Raw genomic sequence first — 20,583 nt, 5'->3', positions numbered from 1 at the left:
CACGAAGCCAGCTGGGTGACCTTGGGCTAGTCACAGCTCTCTTAGTGCTCTCTCAGCCCCACCTACCTCCCAGGGTGTCTGTTGTGGGGAGGGGAAGGGAAGGTGATTGTAAGCCGGTCTGATTCTTCCTTAAGTTGTAGAGAAAGTCAGCATATAAAAGCCAACTCTTCTTCTTCTTTACTAATAAACGAAGATTGGGGGCATTTGAGGTTATGAAACTGGCACGGGGGCAGGGTTAAATCTTGCTTCTCCTCACATGCAGGGCCCCACCCACTCCAGCTCTCCATGGCTGCTACAGGTATAAGCGCCATCGAGTTGAAGATGACTTATTGTGACCCCAGAAAGGCGCTTCCGAGGCAAGTGAGAACCAGAGATCGTTGGCCATTGCCTTCCTCTGCAGAGCCTTCTTTGGTGGTCTCCCTTCCAAGTACTGGCCCTGCTTAGCTTCCGAGATCTGAGGAGAGCAGTCTAGCCTGGGCCATCCAGGTCTGGGCAAGAGACTGAGGTGGTTTGGCAGAGTCTTCCTCGGTGGTCTCCCATCCAAGCGCCAACCCTGCTTAGCTTCCCAGATCTGACAACATCAGGCTATACTATACTGATAAAGCAGCTGGGGCAACAATCCCCGGTGTCGTGGGATGGAGGGGGCTCCCACACCAATCTCACGTGGGGGGTCTATACAGTGAGTTGCTCTACAAATGCTGTGTGCGGCACGGACCACCCCCCTCAAGTGCCTTTAGCCAGCCTCCAGGCGTCCGGAATAATTTCCACCCTCTATTACTCCAGGGCACATTTTTATGGAGCTTTTTGTTCCCAGGAACGTGAAAGCGTGTCTTAGTTTCGGCCATCCAGGGAATTGAGGGTGGGGGAGGAAGGAGAGAGAAAATATTGCAGAATTCTTTGCACCCAGCAATGCATTTTCTTGTGCAGAGGTACCCCCATGTGGTTAAACTTATATTTCTAAAAGTTCTAAAATGTTATTTCGGAAGTTCTTGTCCCTAGGAAGAGGTTTGTTTTTTTTGTTTCAAGGCGTATCCCCACTTTTTTTTGGGGGGGGGGGGGCAGAGCTGAGCCGGACAATGGCGGATGCCTAATCTGAGGGCTCCATACCTAGGTGCCTGAAAAGTCTCTAAATGCAAACTTGACAGCAACAGGCAGAGGAAATTTTAGCTGTAATAGAAGACAGATGTCTGGAAGAATTTAAACATCGAGAGTAAACAGCTCCTCCCTAAAGAAACGAAAGAGATTGCAGAGCAAACAAATCTTCTGTAGCAGAACTGAGCTGATAACACGGCTGCCAAATCCGACAAAACCACAGAGAAAGACGTAGCACCATTTTTGACGATAAACATTACACCACACCTTCTGAATTTCTCCTCATACGGTCCTCTTAAGGCTTATTTTTTCCTGCTTTCTTTTTTTGAACAGTGGATTTCCCCTGCTTTTTCCGACCCAGCCCTGTGTCTGCAGGACCTGCCTCACTGCAAACATAGACTGTCCCTCATGTAGTGTGATGCGGTAGCTAAAAAGGCAAATGCAATCTTGGGCTGTATCAACAGAAGTATAGTGTCAAGATCAAGCAAAGTGATGGGATCGCTTTACTCTGCTCTGTTAGACCTCACCTAGAGTACTGTGTTCAGTTTCGGGCACCACAATTTAAGAAGGATGTAGATTAGCTGGAGTGTGTCTAGAGGAGGGCAACAAAGATGGTGAGGGGTCTGGAGACCAAGTCCTGAAAGGAAAGCCTGAAGGAGCTGGGTGTGTTTAGCCTGAAGAGGAGAAGACTGAGAGGGGATATGATAACCATCTTTGAGTCCTTGAAGGGCTGTCATAGAGAGGAGGGTGCCGAGTTGTTTTCTGTTGCCCCAGAAGGTCGGACTTGAACCAATGGGTTGAAATTAAATCAAAAGAATTTCCATCTAGACATCAGGAAGAATTTTCTAATAGAGCAGTTCCTCATTGGAACAGGCTTCCTCGGGAGGTGGTGAGCTCTCCTTGCCTGGAGGTTTTCAAGCAGAGACTAGATGGCCATCTGTCAGCAATTCTGGTTCTATGACCTTAGGCAGATCATGAGAGGGAGGGCGTCTTGGTCATCTTCTGGGCATGGAGTAGGGGTCACTGGGGATGTGGGGGGAGGCAGTTGTGAATTTCCTGCATTGTGCAGGGGGTTGGACTAGATGACCCTGGTGGGCCCTTCCCATTCTATGATTTTATGAAGGTCAGTCTTGTCTACTAAGACTGGAAGCGGCTCAGCAGGGTCTCAGATGGAGGTCTTTCCCATCGCCTACTGCTAGGATTGCTGAGGACTGAACCTGGGATGCCAGGCAGATGCTCTGCCACTGATCCACAGCCCCTTCCCCTTCCCAACACATGAAGTTGCCTTATACTGATTCAGAACCTCGGTCCATCAGTCAGTATTGCCTACTCAGACTGACAGCAGCTCTCCAGGGTCTCAGGCAGAAGTCTTTCACATCACCTAGTGCCTGGTCCTTTTTAACTAGAGATGCCAGGGATTGAACCTGGGACCTTCTGCAGATGCTCTGTCACTGAGCCACAGCCCCTCCCCATGGCTCTCCAGGGTCTCAGGCAGAGGTCTTTCTCATCACCAACTGCCCAATCCTTTCCACTGGAGATGTCAGGGATAGAACCTGGGACCTTCTGCATGCCAAGCAGAGGCTCTACCTCTGAGCCACAATGCCTCGATCAGTACCTCGATCAGCTCCTCCGTCCAGACTTTTCTGTCCATCTTGAGGCTCCGCACTTTGGTGACGCTGGGGCCCAGCCCACGGTGTTCTCCTATGCAGGGAAACAAAGAACACACACGCATATCTCTTGGGCCTCAACTTCCCAATGCAGAAAGAGGAATGCTCAGCTGCAAATGAGACTTCCAAGTGACAGGCAGGGTCCCATCTTTTCTTGTCCAGGATCAGCCATAATTCTTTTCAAATGGGAGGGAGCAGGGTTGCCAATTTCCAGGTGGGCAGACTAAAACAACTAGTGCTCAATGGAGACTGAGAAATCAAAGAATGAGCACTTATGGCACAAAAACAGCTGATAAGCCTGTTACATGATATGCAATATATTTGTATCCTTAAGCAGTTATATAACTTACAAGGACCAACGTTCCACTTGTATACAGTGTGTTCAAGTCAGACAATGACAATGCATTAGCACGTCACAATGTTATAACAATAAGCAAAAATATGACAATAGGCAAAAATATACTGAATCAGTATTTAGGGTCCATAATTGCCAATAGCAAAATCTGAATGTCCATAGATGCCACCAACAATGGGTTTCCGGTATAAAAATCCCATTTTGCGTTTGCTTCCTCGGTCGTGACAATCCTATGACGACAGTTCTAGCGGAAACTTTGTTCTGCAAGAATTAGTGCATACCACTCTGTAACAGTTAAAAACACTCCAATTAAACTACTTTGCCAGTCTACATACAGTAGTTACAAAAATCAACATATACAGACATACCCGTTCATAAGGTGTGTACCTTCCTGCTTCTAGTGGATAGCTGGATGAGTCATCTAACATGGGACAAACTCCGCCCTTGATTTAAAGCTACATGCACACAGAACAGCTGTGATAAATTATATTATATTTAAAGAAACTGGAAGTTGTTTAAGAGAAGACCAGTCTATATGTTGGAAAATGATTATTGATATATGCTCTATATAAACTATGTGAGTTCTATATAAACTAAATGATTACTTATAAGAAACTAGATAAATCCAAATTAGTACTGAGCCCTTTCGGTGTAATGGTTTTAAACAGAAATATGAAGCGGGACTCCTTTTGTGCCAAGATCCGGTCAATGTTTAGATTCTGAAAAGATTTACCCGTGTATTGCCATACCACGAGGAATTGCATCTCATGGTCCTGATGTTTTAACTGTTTGTAGTGTGCTGTGAGGGGTGCTTCCATATTGTTGTTTCTTATCCGTGACCTATGTTCCCCGATCCTTAATTTCACACTGGGTGCCTACTGATTTAGATTTTGAATTAATTTTAATAGTACTGAATTTTTGTGATTTTATTGTATGTTGTTTTAATTGCTGTAACCCTCTCTGAGCCCGGTCTTGACCAGGCATGGAGGGTGGGCTAGAAGCCAAAATATAAACAAATAATTAATAAATAAATTTTGCCATTACTGCATACTCAGCTAATTTGCTTTTCCAGTCCTCTCCATCGGGGCCAGAAGGATGTCTTTGAATGGAGTGGTTTTGACAAAAAAAACCCGGCAAATTAGATTCAAAGTTTTGCACATGAGGGGAGGGGATACACATGAAGGGTGCTGAAGCGGCAGCTGGGAAATAAACTCTGCGTGTGGTTGCCGTGAAATGAAAAATGAAACGGGAAAGTGGAAATGAAACAGTCAACACCTTCATGCCTTTCTAACAATGGATGCCTTAGCTGCTTCCACACTGTTCCCTTCAACGTATCTCAAAAAAGGACACAGCGGCGCTAGCCAAAGCTCAGGCAGGGTGTTTGAGGCATTGCAGCAGCTCCCTGACAGGGAACAGGTGAGGAGTCTGGGGCTTTTTCATGTGGAGAAAAGATGACTCGGGAGAGGTTTATCAGATAACGCAGCCACTTTCCCTACCTGCACACCGCTTGCAGATCACCACGCACAGGTTGATGGAGGCCCAGTCGGGTTTGGGGGCCCCACAATCCGCACAGAAGCGATTCTCCTCCACCGCCCAGATCCTCTCGGCCACCTCAAAGTTGGAGAGAGCCTCGGCAATGGAGTTCTGCATGGCCTCCACCCACTCCTCCTTCTCCTGGTCGGATTCGGCAGCAAAGCTAGAAGACAGAAGCAGCAACAGGGCGATTCAGGGGAAATATTGGTAGGTGGGATCACGGGACACCGCAGCGGAAAGTGTGTGTGTGTGTGAGAGCATGCACACTGAAGGTATTGAACATGGGGTAGATAGGGGGTGGGTATGGAGCCTTGCACATGGAGCAGTTGTCCCATGGGAGGGGGTGAGGTTGGGAGGGGGCTTCAGCTTCCAGAACCCCCTCATCTTACCTGAAGATCCGGTAAGGGGTCGTCAGATCGAAGCCCCGCCTGTCCACATCCTTGACGTTCCCCACGTTCATCTCGATGTAGGTGATCCCGATCCCCAGACGAAATTCCTGAGCCCAGCACGAGAATTATAACAAGGTCAGGAAGGGGTTCTTCTCTTAAGGCTTAAAAAGGAGGCAAAGATCATACCTTCTCCCTCCCTCGATAAAACGCAAGCCTCAATTTGCCATCAGGGACATGCGGGGCAGGGAGTTTAACTCTTCAACCTCCTCTTCGTTTCACTGTTTGAAACGGCCTCCCCACTCTCTCATTAGCACAGCCCTTTCAAACAGGCCTGGCCAAATTTTCTCCAGTTCTAGACTCCAGCACCAAAAGATTCATTTTTTAGCCTTCAGGATTTCGTATTTTAATGACCACAATTATTGCTACTTCAAAACCCAGCCATAACCCTGTCACAGGTCCTTCTAATTGTATTAAAGCTTTTTGCCAAAGAGTTACAATGTTTATATACTATACAAATAAAATATGGGGTGGGCAACATGGTTTTCATCGCCAAAACAAAAAACTAATTTTTAACCCAAACCTAACTTTCTGACGGTCAGAGCGGTTCCTCAGTGGAACAGGCTTCCTCGGGAAGTGGTGGGTTCTTCTTCTTTGGAGGTTTTTAAGCAGAGGCTAGATGGCCATCTGTCAGCAATGCTGATTCTATGACCTTAGGCAGATGATGAGGGCAGGAAGGGTGGCGTCACTGCTTAGCTCTTGTGGCCCTTTCTTGCATGCCCAGGGAAATGCTGATTGCCACTTTGGGGTCAGGAAGCAATTTTCCTCCAGGCCAAATTGGCCAGGGATCCTGGTGGGGTTTTTTGCCATCTTCTGGGCATGGAGTAGGGGTCACAGGGTGTTGTGTGGGGGGGGGGAAGGCAGTTGTGAATTTCCTGCATTGTGCAGGACGTTGGACTAGATGTTCCTGGGGGTACCCTTCCAACTCTATGATTCTAGGATTCTCTCCAATTTCTCGTAATTCCATTACTGCTTTAAAAAGCTCCCTTTAATGAAGTAATGGAGCCAGCATAGAAAGCAATTGGTTGAGAAATGACTTCATCCACCACCACTGAATAGCGCAAAGTTATGTTTACGTCTAAACAGGCAACGACGCACATTTGTAGTTATGCCCCAGAACAAAACATTCTGAAACAAAACATTAAGTAAGCTTTGTGCTTCTGATGAGCATAGGTGCAAGTCACTTGAACAAAATCACAGCTGACAATACCAGGCACACAATGAAATTTCTGGGCACCGGGGCCACCTTGCGCCTGGGATTTGACAAGCCATGTTTTAGAGAGCAATCTTAAACAGTTCTACTCAGAAATCAGCCCCATGTTATTCAGTGGGGATAACCCCAAGAAACAAGTCCTTAGGATTGCTAAATTAAAATGCTAATAGCAGAGGTGGGGGGGCTGGTTTCAAACAAGAAAGTGTGGAAGTCGAAGGGTTAAGCCCTCTCTTTGGTCCCTGCACAGCCCCAATGAAGAAGAGTTGGTTTTTATATGCCGACTTTCTCTATGACTTAAAGGAGACTCAAACCGGCTTGCAATCACCTTTCCCTTCCCCTCCCCACAACAGGCACCCTGTGAGGTAGGTGAGGCTGAGAGAGTGTGACTAGCCCAAGTTCACCCAGCTGGATTCATGCGTAGGAGTGGGGAAACAAATCCAGTTCTCCAGATCACCGGTCCAAACCACCGCTCTTAACCACTACACCACGCTGGCTGGCCAAGACTACACTTTGCATTTTTTGGATGGACTAGTCTTCAACTGGTCTTCATGCAAGATTCCTCTCTAGGAAGGACTCCTCTCTTTCTATGATTCTATGATTTGAAGGTTCCTGGTGATTATGCTAAGATTGGGAAGAATTTCTACTGTTATGATATTTACTTATTTAGTTAGAATATTCCTGTGCAGGACCCAAGAGACATGTTACAATTCTCTGTTTTTCCAATTTGCCCTCTTAGGCCTGTGAGTTGCCTTACTTATTGCTAAATTAAAATGCTAATAGCAGAGTGGGGCGGAGGGACTGGTTTCAAACAAGTGTGGAAGGGTTAAGCCCTCTCTCTGGTCTCTGCACAGCCCCAATGTAAAATGAGGCTGCACTTTGCATTTTATGGATGGACTAGTCTTCAACTGGTCTTCATGCAAGGTTCCTTTCTAGGAAGGACTCCTCTCTTTCTGTGATTCTATGGTTCCTGGTGATTATGTCTGGCTCCACAAAACGGCTGCATCATGGACCCCCAGACCCAGCTCTGGGACCAACCCCACAGCTTATTCATCAGGAAGGTAAATTGTCTTCAGTCCTGTTATTGAGAGACGAGGAGCAATGGCAGAGGGAAAGGAACTCCACTTGGGTTCGGGGGCATCCCATCCAGTGTGGTGTAGATGATAACAGTGGTGGACTTGGGACTCCGGACAACCCAGGTTCGAATCCCCACTTCTACCATGGAAGCTCGCTGGGTGTCCTTGAGCCCGTCACAAACTCTCAGCCTCGGAGAGTTGTTGTTGGGAGAAAATGGAGGAGGGCAGAACGACGCTCTAAAAGCCTCTTTGATTCCCAATAGGGGAGAAAAGCGGGAGATAAACAAACAAATACAAATGAATGCAGCCAACATCCCCGCTAAGCTGACAGCTAGGAATTTTTAAATCCATGAGCCAGGGCTGGGCCTCAGATGAGGCAGGCACTTTGGCACATACGCACCTCCGCGTTCTTGTAGAGGAACACTTTGTCCCCGGTGACGGCCACATAGAGCTTGTTCTTAAAGCCCCGCAGTTCCAGAAGGCCACACTTGTCCACGGAGTCAAAGCTGACCCCCGCCAAGTGCAGGACGGACAGCCGGTCCAAACACTTGGATTTCCGCTCGTCCACCGTCTTCTGAAGGGCCCTGATCCACTCGTTTCGATCAGCTATGGGAGAGAACACAGTCTGTATTAGGCCTGCTGGGGGGTTGAATCCAGTCCTCAACTGAAGCGCTTTAAGCTGCATGTGTGGGATCCCCCACACTGAAAGGCCGTGTGGGGAAGGCTCCATTATTCTCCTGAACCTTGAGATGCTAGCTTTCTCTTTTCAGACCATCTCTCCCAGTATGAGCCTGAACGCCAAGTGTGGGCCACAGTCCAAAACTTGTTTACAGAGTGGCATGGCTGGCTCTGACCAGCTCACGCGCCCCCAATTATGTCCTGAGCTCTCCCCAGAGATCTGTAAGATTTCACTGCTGCTGGCTTTTAGGAGGGTCATAAAGACCTTCGTATCTTAAATGGCTTTTGGATGAAATTCCTCCAAAATATTTCCTCCACTGGGCAGCAGTTTTGTGCATCGTTTCAGATGGTAGCCATGTTCGTCTGCAAGAGAACAGCTAGATTTGAGCCCAGTAGTAGGAGTAGAACTAGGAGTAGTCCTCCAGATTCATTGGTGAACACTTGTTGGGTCTTTCTTACAATCGTATGGATCCGTGTACCAGCAGGATGGATGTGCAGTCACGGTAATGTGTGAACAGGGGTTTGATTGATTGATTAGTTGGTTGGTTTTATTTTGTAATTTATAGCCCGCCCGCCCTGGCCAAAGCCAGCTCAGGGTGGGTGACATCATACAAAAGCATTCATACATCAGTAATAAAATGAACCACAAAAACTCAATATAAGAGTAAAACCCCAATTAAAACTTTAAAAATACAAAATTACCGATGGCGCCTAACCGCTACTCGTCTTGTCGGATATTTGCGGCAGGCTACCCCTCCACTGACCTGGACCTGGATGGCCCAGGCTAGCCTGATCTCGTCAGATCTCAGAAGCTAAGCAGGGTCAGCCCTGGTTAGTATTTGGATGGGAGACCACCAAGGAAGTCCAGGGTTGCTGTGCAGAGGAAGGCACTGGCAAACCACCTCTGTTAGTCTCTTGCCATGAAAACCCCAAAAAGGGGTCGCCATAAGTCAGCTGCGACTTGAAAGCACTTTACACACACCCCTCCACTAACATTAATATAACAGGAGAAGGGATAATAATAGCGAGGCCAGCAAATAATATTTGCGGCTGTCTGTCCTCAGCCCTAGGCCTGGCGGAAGAGCTCTGTCTTGCTGGTCCTGCAGAACTCTTTAAGGTCCTGCAGGGCTCTGATGTCAGCAGACAGAGCATTCCTCCACCAGGCCGGTGCCAAGGCCAAAAAGGCCCTGGCTCTCGTCAAGGATAGCTGCACACTCTTAGGGCCAGGGACCACCAGTAAGTTGTTGTCAGATGATTGTAGAGGTCTTCGGGGGTGTACCAGGAGAGGCGGTCCCGAAGATCCGACTGTCAGCATTTCAGGAGTTATCCCAGAGCAGGAAGCCGAATTGCTTAACATCCCTTATTCCACCCCTAAAAACCGGTCTCAAAGACGACTGGGGCTCTAGTCCACAGAAGGTCATGCTGAAATGAAAGCATCTTGTGCCATGTTACTCAGGTAGGGAGAAAAAAAGACACTCACCGTCATTCTCAGCCCGGAAGGCAAAAGTCCGGTTGTTGGTGATCACCTCAAATTTCTGGTCCCCGATACTGGCCACCCGGGAGACCGATGCCACTGGGATGAGGCGCTTGGAGTAAATGTCCTGCAGGGAAAGCCCACGAACAAGAGGACAGGAGGCAGGTCAGACCAGAACCAATGGGTTGAAATTAAATCAAAAGAGTTTCCGTCTAGACATTACGAAGGATTTTCTAACAGAAAATTATAATAATTATTATTATTATTCCTCCTCTTCCTCCTCCTCTGAGGTCAAATCTATCAAGGAGCTGGGTGATCATGTGACCAATCTGCGCAAGATGGTGGCGCCACAACCTGGAATGGTGGCATTCTTGTCCAACAGGCACACCTTGGGAGAAAGTGACAAGGAGAACTAGAAGCCTGCCATTAATGCCTCACTGGGACTCAGGTTTTTTGTTTGACCACACATGTGTCTTTGGTTTATCCCTAACACTGTCCATGACTGCAGGGAAATAACACAATTTCAGTTGTTGTATCTCATGCCCAATAAACTGACTTGATTAAAAAAAAAAACCAAAATGGCCGCAGTGCAGGGGAAGACATTTGGCGAGCCGACACCAATTACCAAGGAAGAGTCTGAGCTGAGTGGCCCCCGAGGCACTGGCAGAGATGCTGGGGCTCAGCTCCCAATGGCCCCCTAGAGCGGTGGTCCACCGGGAAAGATCCCTGCCAGTCAAATGGCCAATCCACCACTGCACATGGGCAGAATGATACGGCAGCACATGACACATGAACACATGAAGCTGGCTTATAATGAATCAAACCCTCACTCCATCAAAGTCAGTATTGTCTACTCAGACCGAAAGGGGCTCTCCAGGGTCTCAGGCAGAGAGGTCTTCCTCATCACCTACTTGCCTAGTCCATTTAACTGGAGATGCCGGGGATTGAACCTGGGACCTTCTGCATGCCAAGCAGAAGCAATGCCTCTGAGCCACAGCTCCTCCCCGACACTTTGCAGGGAAGGAAAAGATTTTGTGCGAGAGGCAGAACGGGACAGGGGACAGGGCAGAGATCCGAAACGGGGACCTACTGAGAAAGGACGCGGGTTTCTTCAGCTCCACCCACCAGCTCACCTTTTCGCTGTCAAAGTATCGGAGGTAGTCGCTGTCCAACTTCACCCAGCGCTTCTGGTAGAGGTAGGACCTGGAGAAGCCGAGGCACAAAAGCACCATTAATTTCTGCACTACACAAATCGGCAACAGCGGGGCGGGGAGGTGGGGAGCACCCAGGGGGTCAATATGGTGGTCAACCACTGACGGGCACAATTTTAATGACAAGCAGATAGATATCAGATTCCCTCAGCATTTATACCCTGCCTTTGCTCCTGGCTCAGAGCGGCTTAAAAGTTATCATCAAAACATTACAAAAAAACTTCCAGAAAAGACAGCTATTTTCAGTGGGATTTGGGAGGAGAAGGTCTGCTCACCCCTGCGGAGGATTCTTGTCCAGCCACCCGGCTTTGACGACTGGTGAGAGATGGCCGGACGCATCGGCCCCGTCCATGGCGTCACTGTGGAAGCTCAAGATGCCAAAGGACGGAGCGCTGCCGGGACAGGGGGAGTTCAGCCCGCAGCCATTCCAGTGGTTGTTGCTGGGGGGGGGACAAAATGCAAGGGGGAGACACTGTCAGAAGGGAAATCAAGAGCTGCAATCCTCAAAGGGCGATGCTGGCCAGTTAGGGATTTAAAGACATGCGTTGGCCATGCTCGCCAAAGAAAACCTAATCTCAGAAGTTCCCACAAATCCGACTTGATCTCTGTTCCACAGTTTCCCTAATGCATGTTTTTGCATTTTTCAAATACAGCTCAACCTCCTCCCCAAGTGAAACCAAGAGCCCGTCTTGACAAGATGACGGAGATCTTGCGATGGTTCCCCAGATGGGGCAAGTAGCAGTTTTGGAGGGAGGGGAGTTTTATCAGGGAAACATCATGTGGAGGAACGGTCACACCTCCTCTCAAACCGGGCCCTGCGCAGCCAGCCTCCTCCTTAGGAAGATAACGCCTCATCCTTTTTGACTCACAGAAAGCAGAAAAGAGAAAGCCACGATTTTGGCTGGAATCAACAAAACTGGGGGAAAAGCATTTGCCGCAGCTGCTCTCCAAGAGCGAGGAGCAGAATTCGTAGAAGTGCAATCATGAAAGGGAGGGCATCTTGGCCATCTTCTGGGCATGGAGTAGGGATCATTGGGAGTGCGTGGGAGAATGTAGTTGTGAATTTCCTGCATTGTGCAGGGGATTTGACTAGATGACCCTGGTGATCCCTTCCAACTCTGATGCTATGATTCAATCTAATCCATTCACTGGAATGGTTTGCTTCCTGTAAATTCTACACACAAAACTGCAAACGTGGCAACCTAAGTCACCAGGGTTCGCTCTCAGCCATAGGAAGCTGAGCACTGTGGTGCTACACACACACAGACACACACAAGAAGCCGCCTTATACTTCAGGGTGCCAGCCTCCAGGTGGGACCTGGGGATCCCCCGGAGTTAGAGCTCATCTCTAGACTACAGAGATCAGTTCCCCTGGAGAAAATGGCTGCTTTGGAGGGTGGGCTGTATGGCATTGTGCCCCACTGAGGCCTCTTCCCTCCCCAAACTGAACTGGAGTTAGTAACCCAAAGTGTCATTTAGCCCTTAAATAGGCCTTCTTTCCACTATTTTAAACCAGGTTCCTCCTCGGATTCAAACCAGTGGCTGATGCAAAACATTCTGGGATAAATAGGAAAGTACATATCCAAAGCTTGTACACACACACATAAAGAGTTGCCGAAAGGGAAGAGTGGTCCTCACCTAGGGGGGGATTCCTCTTTAAAATAATCCTCTATCAACTCGTCCTCACTGAGCAGGCTGTTGAACCGAAGAGAGCGCCGAGAGGATCCATCGAGCATGGCCTCCACCCCTCCCTGCAGAGGGAAGACAACAAAGGGTTAATCATAACTTCGTCCTCCGTTAAGAGGTTTTTCCCATCACTACATGATGTCAGAGTTGGCCCTGATCCATCGCCTTCTCCCTCAAGCCATTGTGCCTCAGCCACAAGCAATCTACCAGCAGGTGCAATTAAAGAAGTCTGAGTTGGTCAACTCTATGGATTTTAAACGGGTTGATTAAATATGCATAGAAATAAAAGGGGGGAAAGGTTGGATCCTTTGTATCTGTGTCTCTTATGTTAGGGGAATGGAACTGAGGGAATACACCTGAAGCTCTGGAGGGGGAGAGAATCCTCTGCTTTTAGATGGTACATGTAAGAATATAAGAACACCAGAAGAGCCCTGCGGGATCAGACCTCTGAGGGTCCATCTAGTCCAGCATCCCGTCCCATATAGAGTCCATCCAGTTCCTCTGGAGGTCCAGCAACTGGGCATGAAGTCCGAGGCCTTTCCTTGAGAAGAACATCAGAAAAGCCCTCCTGGACTGGACCAGCGGTCCATCCATTCCAGCATCCTGTCTTACACAGGAGCCGACAGGTTTCTCTGGAGGACCAAAAACAGGGCATAGAAGCTGAGGCCTTCATTAGAGCCTCAGAAGAGCCCTACAGGAAAGGACCAGTGAGGGTCCATCCAGTCCAGCATCCCATCTCACACGGAGGCCAACCAGTTCCTCTCGAGGTCTAACAACTGGGCATAGAGGCCAAGGTCTTCCCCTGATAAGAACCTCAGAAGAGCCCTGCTGGATCAGACCAGTGAGGGTTAGGGTTGCCAGGTCCCTCTTTGCCACCGGTGGGAGGTTTTTGGGGCGGAGCCTGAGAAGGGCGGGGTTTGGGGAGGGACTTCAATGCCATAGAGTCCAACTGCAAAAGCGGCCATTTTCTCCAGGGGGACTAATCTATATCGGCTGGAGAGCAGTTGTAATAGAAGGAGATCTCCAGCTCCTACCTGGAGGTTGGCAACCCTAGTGAGGATCCATCCAGTCCAGCATCCTGTCTCACACAGTGGCCAACCAGTTCCTCTGGAGGGCCAACAATAGGGCACAGAGGCCGACATTGTCTTCTGGCACTAGAATTCAGAGGTTGACTGCCTCTGAATGTGGAGGTTCCCTTTAGTCACCATCTCAGACGAGGCCTCCCCTCCTATTCAGGAGGAGGAGAGAATCCACCTTTAAAGAGGCCTACATTTAAAAATTAGCAATCTTTTAAAAAATCTCTTCCCAAATTAATGGGGGGGGGGGAGCTTTATAATAAATTTTTAATGCGTTCATCTATTTTGTGTGTGTGTGTGTGTGTTAAGTGCCGTCAAGTGGCTTCTGACTCATGGCAACCCTATGAATGAGAGTCCTCCAAAATGTCCTGTCTTTGACAGCCTTGCTCAGATCTTGCAAATTGAAGGCTGTGGCTTCCTTTATTGAGTCAATCCATCTCTTGTTGGGTCTTCCTCTTTTCTATTTTACTGATCCTGTTTATTACAATATGCATATGAGGCCTTTCTGCCGACCACAGACATTTATTAACTGGCTAAAAGGGGCAGCCCTAAGGGGGAGAGGGTAATGCTGCGGCTGTGCAAAAAAAAGGGGGGGGATCAATATTGCAAACTCGCCTTCCAACCGGAGGTTTGCTTTCATTTATCACGGTTAAGTTTGTAGAGAAAGGAAACATCTCTACCTATTACCCTAGATCCAGCACTGCAGAAGAATGCCTGCTGCACCCCCACACAAATACAAAAGGGAAAGTGCAGCACGTTCCAAGGGCCTGCTTCTCTTCCAGGTTTGGGGCTTCTCTGTCCCCTCCGCCACTGACACACACCAAACAGGATGTTGCTCAAAAGCTGCCCCCTCTATTTATAGCCCTCGGAACCAGCACAGAGTTCCTTTTGAGAAGACGTCAGCTATTTTCCCCCAGGGCCAGATCAGCAGACAGGGACAGGATTGCAGTAAGAAGCAAGAGCCCTGCAGGATCAGACCAGTGAGGGTGCAACTAGTCATAGAATAATAGAATCATAGAGTTGGAAGGGACCCCCAGGGTCATCTAGTCCAACCCCCTGCTCAATGCAGGAAATTCACAACTACCTCCCCCACACACACGCACCCAGTGACCCCTACTCCATGCCCAGAAGATTGCCAAGATGCCTTCCCTCTCATGAACTGCCTTAGGTAATAGAATCAGCATTGCTGACAGATGGCCACCTAGCCTCTGCTTAAAAACCTCCAGGGAAGGAGAGCCCACCACCTCCCGAGGAAGCCTGTCCCACTGAGGAACCGCTCTAACTGTTAGGAAATTCTTCCTAATGTCTAGACGGAAACTCTTTGGATTTAATTTCAACCCGTTGTTTCTGGTCCGACCTTCTGGAGCAACAGAACACAACTCGGCACCCTCCTCTATATAACAGCCCTTCGAGTACTTGAAGATGGTTATCATATCCCCCCTCAGTCTTCTCCTGTCTCACAAAGCAGCCAGACAGTTCCTCTAGAGGTAGGGTTGCCAGGTCCCTCTTCTCCACCGGCAGTGAATTGTGTGTGTAAAGTGACGTCAAGTCGCAACTGACTTATGGTGACCCCTTATGGGGTTTTCAAGCCAAGAGACGTTCAGAAGTGGTTTGCCATTGCCTGCCTCTGCATAGCAACCCTGGACTTCCATGGGGGTCTCCCATCCAAGTACAACCAGGGCCAACCCTGCTTAGCTTCCAAGATCTGACAAGATCGGGCTAGCCTGGGCCATCCAGGTCAGGGCAAAAGACACACAGAGGTGGTTTGCCAATGTCTGCCTTTGCAGACCCTGGACTTCCTTGGTGGTCTCCCATCCAAGTACCAACCAGAGCCAACCACGCTTAGCTTCTGAGATCTGATTAGATCAGGCTAGCCTGGGCCATCCAGGGCAGGTCTATTCACTAGTAAATAAACCAGGCAGACTTGCCAGTAGCAGGTCCAAGAGGTAAGAGCCGATCCAGATTAATGCCACAAAGAAATACCAGTCTGTGCCCCCTCCAACTGTTTGGAGGAGAAGGCAGCGTCGGCTCTTGTGGGAACCAGAATGTGATATAGACTCACCTTGTCAGTCATTTCTTCCGTGGGAGCGTCCATTTCCTCCTCAAACGGGGGATCCTCATAGTCTGAATCGTCTGTGGAGACACAAACCAGGTGGAATCTCTGCGGGTTCAAGGCACTCCACAGCTTGTGATGAAGCACAAAATGCCCCTCGCCAAGCACCCCCATTCATGCCACCCGAGGGCTCTGCCTCAATTGCTCGGGCAACCCTGTGCGTGCATTCCTTTGGGCCAGTCACAGCTCTCTCCGAACTCTCTCAGCCCCACCTACCTCACAGGGTGTCTGTTGTGGAGAGGGGAAGGGAAGGCGATTGTAAGCAGGTTTGAGTCTCCCTTAAGTGGTGGAGAAAGTCGGCATATAAAAACCAACTCTTCCTCTTCTCCTACTTGACATTTCCCAACATTTCATTTCAGTGTTTGATATTTTACAATCGAAATGGCACAATATCTAACAAGTGACATGCTGCAGTATTGACATCTTCTAACATTTAAGAGCAGGGATGGACACGGTTAAGGTTGGAGGGGGCACGGGGGTTCACTTCTGTCTCAAAAGCTGGGTTCCTTCTCATGACAAGTGCTGTACCATTGTGTTGGTTCTACATGGCTTAACTATGGGCGCAAAAGGGGCTTTTCCAGATTGTTTTTAGTTCCCTGGGAAATATACACCCTCTCCCTGCTTAGCAGTTGACATGAAAAAAGTACAGAAAATCGGCATATAAAAACCAACTCTTCTTCATCCACACTACTGTAACACTACTGTAACCTTGGGGCTTGACTACTGTAACGTGCTCTGCATGTGGTTGCCCTTGAAGACAACTGAGAAGCAAGCCAATTTCCACACATGATTCTAATGGCACACATGAAGGGCTGTCATAGAGGGGATGGTGCCAAGTTGTTTTCTGTTGCCCCAGAAAGTCGGACCAGAACCAATGGGTTGAAATTAAATCAAAAGAGTTTCTGTCTAGACATCAGGAAGAATTTCCTAACAGAGCGGTTCCTCAGTGGAACAGGCTTCCTCAGGAGGTGGTGAGCTCTCTTTCCCTGGAGGTTTTTAAGCAGAGGCTAGATGGCCATCTGTCAGCAATGCTGATTCTATGACCTTAGGCAGATGATGAGAGGGAAGGCACCTTGGCCATCTTCTGGGCATGGAATAGGGGTCACTGGGGGTGTGGGAGGGGAGGTAGTTGTGAATGTCCTGCTTTGTGCAGGGGGTTGGACTAGATGACCCTGATGGTCCCTTCCAACTCTATGATTCTATGATTCTAATGGTGAAACATCTTCACGGGTCACTTTTGTGTTTCTGGGCTCAATTCCAGGCAATGGTTCTCACCATGAAAACACCATGAAAACCCTTCACCACCCACCTGCTGTTGGACCCCTTTCGGGGGAAGGAGAAGGTGGAAGACAAACATTTTACCACATTGAGCAACAGCAGGAAAATCTCAAAAATGTGCGTGAATATTCCTTTCCGTTCTATCTTTGTCTTCAGCACCAAGCAGAAACTCACCAAGCCCCGTTGGGAAGGGAAAAGCCGGCTTTGAAGATGGATTGGGGGCCCCATGCTGTTCCCCTAATTTCACATGAGGAAAGAGGACGGGCAGAGCTGCGGCGGGCTCCTTGAGGCTTTGCGCTTCGTCTTTCGCGAGGCAGCTGTAACGAGAAGCCAGAGATCTTCCATTAAGCCAGGAAACAACATTGGCCTTGTTCGGCCGCTCTGTTCCCGATGGGCCCTTCCAGACTCTTCCACAATCTGCCCAAGACACAGAGGGGACCGTTACCACTGGGGTGTGGAGGCAGCGGCCACGCTGCGATGGCACCGTGAAGAGCAGGATTTGGGGCGGGGAAGGACCTCATCACGGTATAATGCCATACTATCCACCCCCCAAAGCAGCCATTTTCTCCAGAGGGACCGATCTCTATAATATGGGGATCAACTGAAATTGGGGGAGACCTCCAAACCACACCTGGAGGTTGGCATCCTTTGCAATGCTCCTGTTGGCATCGGGCAAAGCTCCACCATCACAGAATGGCCCCCTATGCCAGGATGTCCGGTTGTGCATTCATCTCTGGGTGCAACATCTGGGAGCCTTCCAGATGGCCGCTTCTCTCTGGCTTCCTTCAACTTTCTCTGAGTAAACTTGACCGGAAGCAGGCCCTGATTTGCTTAAGCAAAGGAAGTGGCAGGGGCGGGAAGGGGTTTTCCCCTGGCACAAAGGAGAACTAAATCAGGGCTCCAAATGCCAACCAAGCCAACTTGCACTGAGTGCCCTGAAGCAGGAGCCCAAGGCAATAAAAACATCAAATTTAATTAAATTTAAAAATCCAGGAGGTCCTTCAGGACTGCCCCAGCCCTGGTCTTGCATAGGGAAGCCTAAGTAGAGTTCCCAACTTCCAGGTGGTGGCTGATCTCCAGCCGACAGAGAAAATGGTCACTTTGGAAGGTGGACTCTATGGCATTCTACCCTGTTTTAAGTCCCTCCCCACCCCAAACCCTGCCCCCCTCAGGCTCCACCCCCAAAATCTCCAGGTATTTCCCAACCCATAGCTGGCAACCCTAGACCTAAGGCCCTAGAGTCTGCCTGCCCCCTCAACTCTCAAGGACCAAACCTCCCATTCAGTTACCAAGTGGGACAGCCAGGGATCAATCTGACCTTGATTCACTCCCAGAAAAAAAGCCATGCCTCGACCTAACAGCATCTGAGGCAGTACAGGGCCGTGTGGAGGAGGTCTCTGAGAATGTGCAAAGTGCATTTTCTGCACAGTACAACAACCACTGAAAACCAAGATCCCACACCACAGAGAGTGATAGACGAGATTCCCATGCGCTCCAAATCGGTTTGACAACTCCGGACTAGGAGATTCCCATTGATCTGGGGGGAAGCTAAATTGGGGGTGAGGTGGGGAGATCTGCCAGGATGTGATGCCATAGATCCCACCCTTCAAAGTAGCCGGTTTATCCAGGGGAGCTGATTGATCTATGAAGTCTGGAGCTCAGATGCAATCCCAGGAGAACTCCAGGCTCCACGTGGAGGTTCAATAAAACAAAGCACGTGCTGTACACTTGGAATAATATGAAAAAACACAGCAGCTATGACCAAATAAAGGTAATGAAAGTTTTAACACAGTGTGTGTATGCAAACAATGAATCGCCACGGATATCTTTGCAGCCATAAACTTTATCAATACGTTTGAGCCGAATCACAAAACCAAGCATGGCTGAAAAAAGCTCCTATAAAACAGACTAAAAGGTAGTAAACGCGTTTAATGTGCCACTATCTTCACAAAAAAGAGCAAGGATTGTGCGTCCAAGTTGTAACAGGTGTCAAGCATAAGTCACTGAATAGGCACAAATCAAAGGAAGACAGGACTCTGGTAAAAATCCTGTTTCGTGCCTCCTTCATCAGTTGCACGTCAATGTATCCTGAAGATATTCCAGGGATGCATGGATTCAATATTCTCCAAAGAGAATTACTCCAAGGATGCAAATAATCAATCCTCCATGTCAGAAAGAATAAGATTCCCGGAATGCACGTTAGCAATCTACCAGTTAGCAGCTCACAGGCTCACATCCACCTGGAGGTTGGCAACCCTAGCTCCAAATGCCCCCAATTTATCAAGGATGGGCCCTGTTTTGTGCTACCTGCAAAAACATTCTCAGTTACATCATTTGGGAAAACATGGTTAGTATGCACCACTGTGCACTGGAGTTTCTTTCATCTCCTCCAGCTCTTTAGAAGCTGCATTTCTGCAGTCAGGGAGGCAGCACATTTCACCGACTCCGGGGCATGTTTCCCCAGGTGCCAGAACATGGCTTCCCAGCTCTTCTCTCCTAACCGCCCATCTCAAAGAGTCAAAGTTGTTCCACGGGACAGATCCTGCAGTGGCGCTGTGGAACAGGCTTCCTGGGGATGCGAGGAATGCTCCGACCTTGCACAGGTTCTGCAGGCTGCGTAAAGCCTGACTCTAGAGTAAAGTGGGGCTCTTCTGGCCTGTTTTTAGCGACCCATGATTGGAAGCCATGACACGCTTCCCTTTTGTCTTCATTTCTGCTGACACCATGCTATATTTATTTCTGTTTTTGATTTGATGTAAGCTGCTTTAAGCCCCTTTGAACGGGAGAAAAGCAAGACATAAATATCTGTCCTGCAAATGCCGGAAGCCAGGAGTAGGGTTGCCATCTCGGGGTTGGGAAATTCCTGGAGATTTTGGGGGTGGAGCCTGGGGAAGGGGAGGGCTTAGGGAGGGGAGGGACCTCAGCAGGGTGTAATGCCAGAGAGTCCTCCCTCCAAAGCTGCCCTTTCCTGCAGGGAAACGGATCTCTGTGGTTTGGAGATCAGTTGTAACTCCGAGAGGTCTTCAGGCCCCACCTGAAGGTTGGCAACCCTAGCCAGGAGCCTTCCACCAAAGCAAGGATCCCGAGCCTCTTGCATCAGCAAAGGGCGACTTGTGCAGGGAAAAGCCTCTGCGGTCTCCGGAACGGCTCCACGGGTTCCGGCCATATCTGTTTGGCTCACAGCTCTTTGATAGAAAACAGTTTCAGAGGCCAGCACTGGTCAGGTCGTGCAGAGAGTAAATTATTACAAAAGTCCAGCGGCTGCCAGGGCTGATAAGCAGGGAGCAAATCTCAAAAATACATAATACGGCAGGACGAAAGGAACATTCAACAGTCCACAGTCGGGTCGAAGCATACTCCGGTTGTGGCCCTTGGGGGAAGGATGGCGGGAGGGCGGGGGTTCGAGTTCACAAAGGAAACCTGTTCCTTCGCTTGGTGCCACAAGGAATCCAGATGGAAACCAGGAACATGAAAGGAGGAAAGAGACCTTTACAATTCTGTATGAGTCCTTTAAAGTGTTCCAACAGAGCAAAAATCTCTCCGAATTTTAAAATATGCAGGTTTACACAGACCTCTCACAGAATGGTGATCCCCAAACAGCAGGGCTACCACCGAGAAGGCCCTTCCTTCCTTTCTCTCCAAATAAAGGCACTTAAGACCTAGTCCCAGGCTCGCCCGAACTCTCGTC

At 48.9% G+C, this 20,583-nt stretch overlaps 1 protein-coding gene across 1 annotated transcript in view; it reads right to left on the bottom strand.

The window, feature by feature from the left end:
* ARAP1 (ArfGAP with RhoGAP domain, ankyrin repeat and PH domain 1) overlaps positions 1–20,583 on the bottom strand; it is a 90,405-nt gene that overhangs the window by 53,286 nt on the left and 16,536 nt on the right. The window contains exons 2-11 of the mRNA XM_056858811.1: positions 17,070–17,212; positions 15,567–15,637; positions 12,381–12,493; positions 11,018–11,182; positions 10,665–10,734; positions 9,538–9,658; positions 7,780–7,985; positions 5,037–5,143; positions 4,611–4,810; positions 2,708–2,793 (exon numbers count right to left, since the gene is read on the bottom strand). Of these exons, the coding sequence (XP_056714789.1) occupies positions 2,708–2,793; positions 4,611–4,810; positions 5,037–5,143; positions 7,780–7,985; positions 9,538–9,658; positions 10,665–10,734; positions 11,018–11,182; positions 12,381–12,493; positions 15,567–15,637; positions 17,070–17,212 (1,282 nt within the window). The remainder of the gene's footprint in view (positions 1–2,707; positions 2,794–4,610; positions 4,811–5,036; positions 5,144–7,779; positions 7,986–9,537; positions 9,659–10,664; positions 10,735–11,017; positions 11,183–12,380; positions 12,494–15,566; positions 15,638–17,069; positions 17,213–20,583) is intronic.

This window comes from Euleptes europaea, chromosome 12 (genome assembly GCF_029931775.1).
Source record: "Euleptes europaea isolate rEulEur1 chromosome 12, rEulEur1.hap1, whole genome shotgun sequence".
NCBI lineage: Eukaryota > Metazoa > Chordata > Lepidosauria > Squamata > Sphaerodactylidae > Euleptes > Euleptes europaea.
The sequence above is the reverse complement of the archived record's forward strand: the minus strand, read 5'-3'. Positions and strand labels throughout refer to the sequence as shown.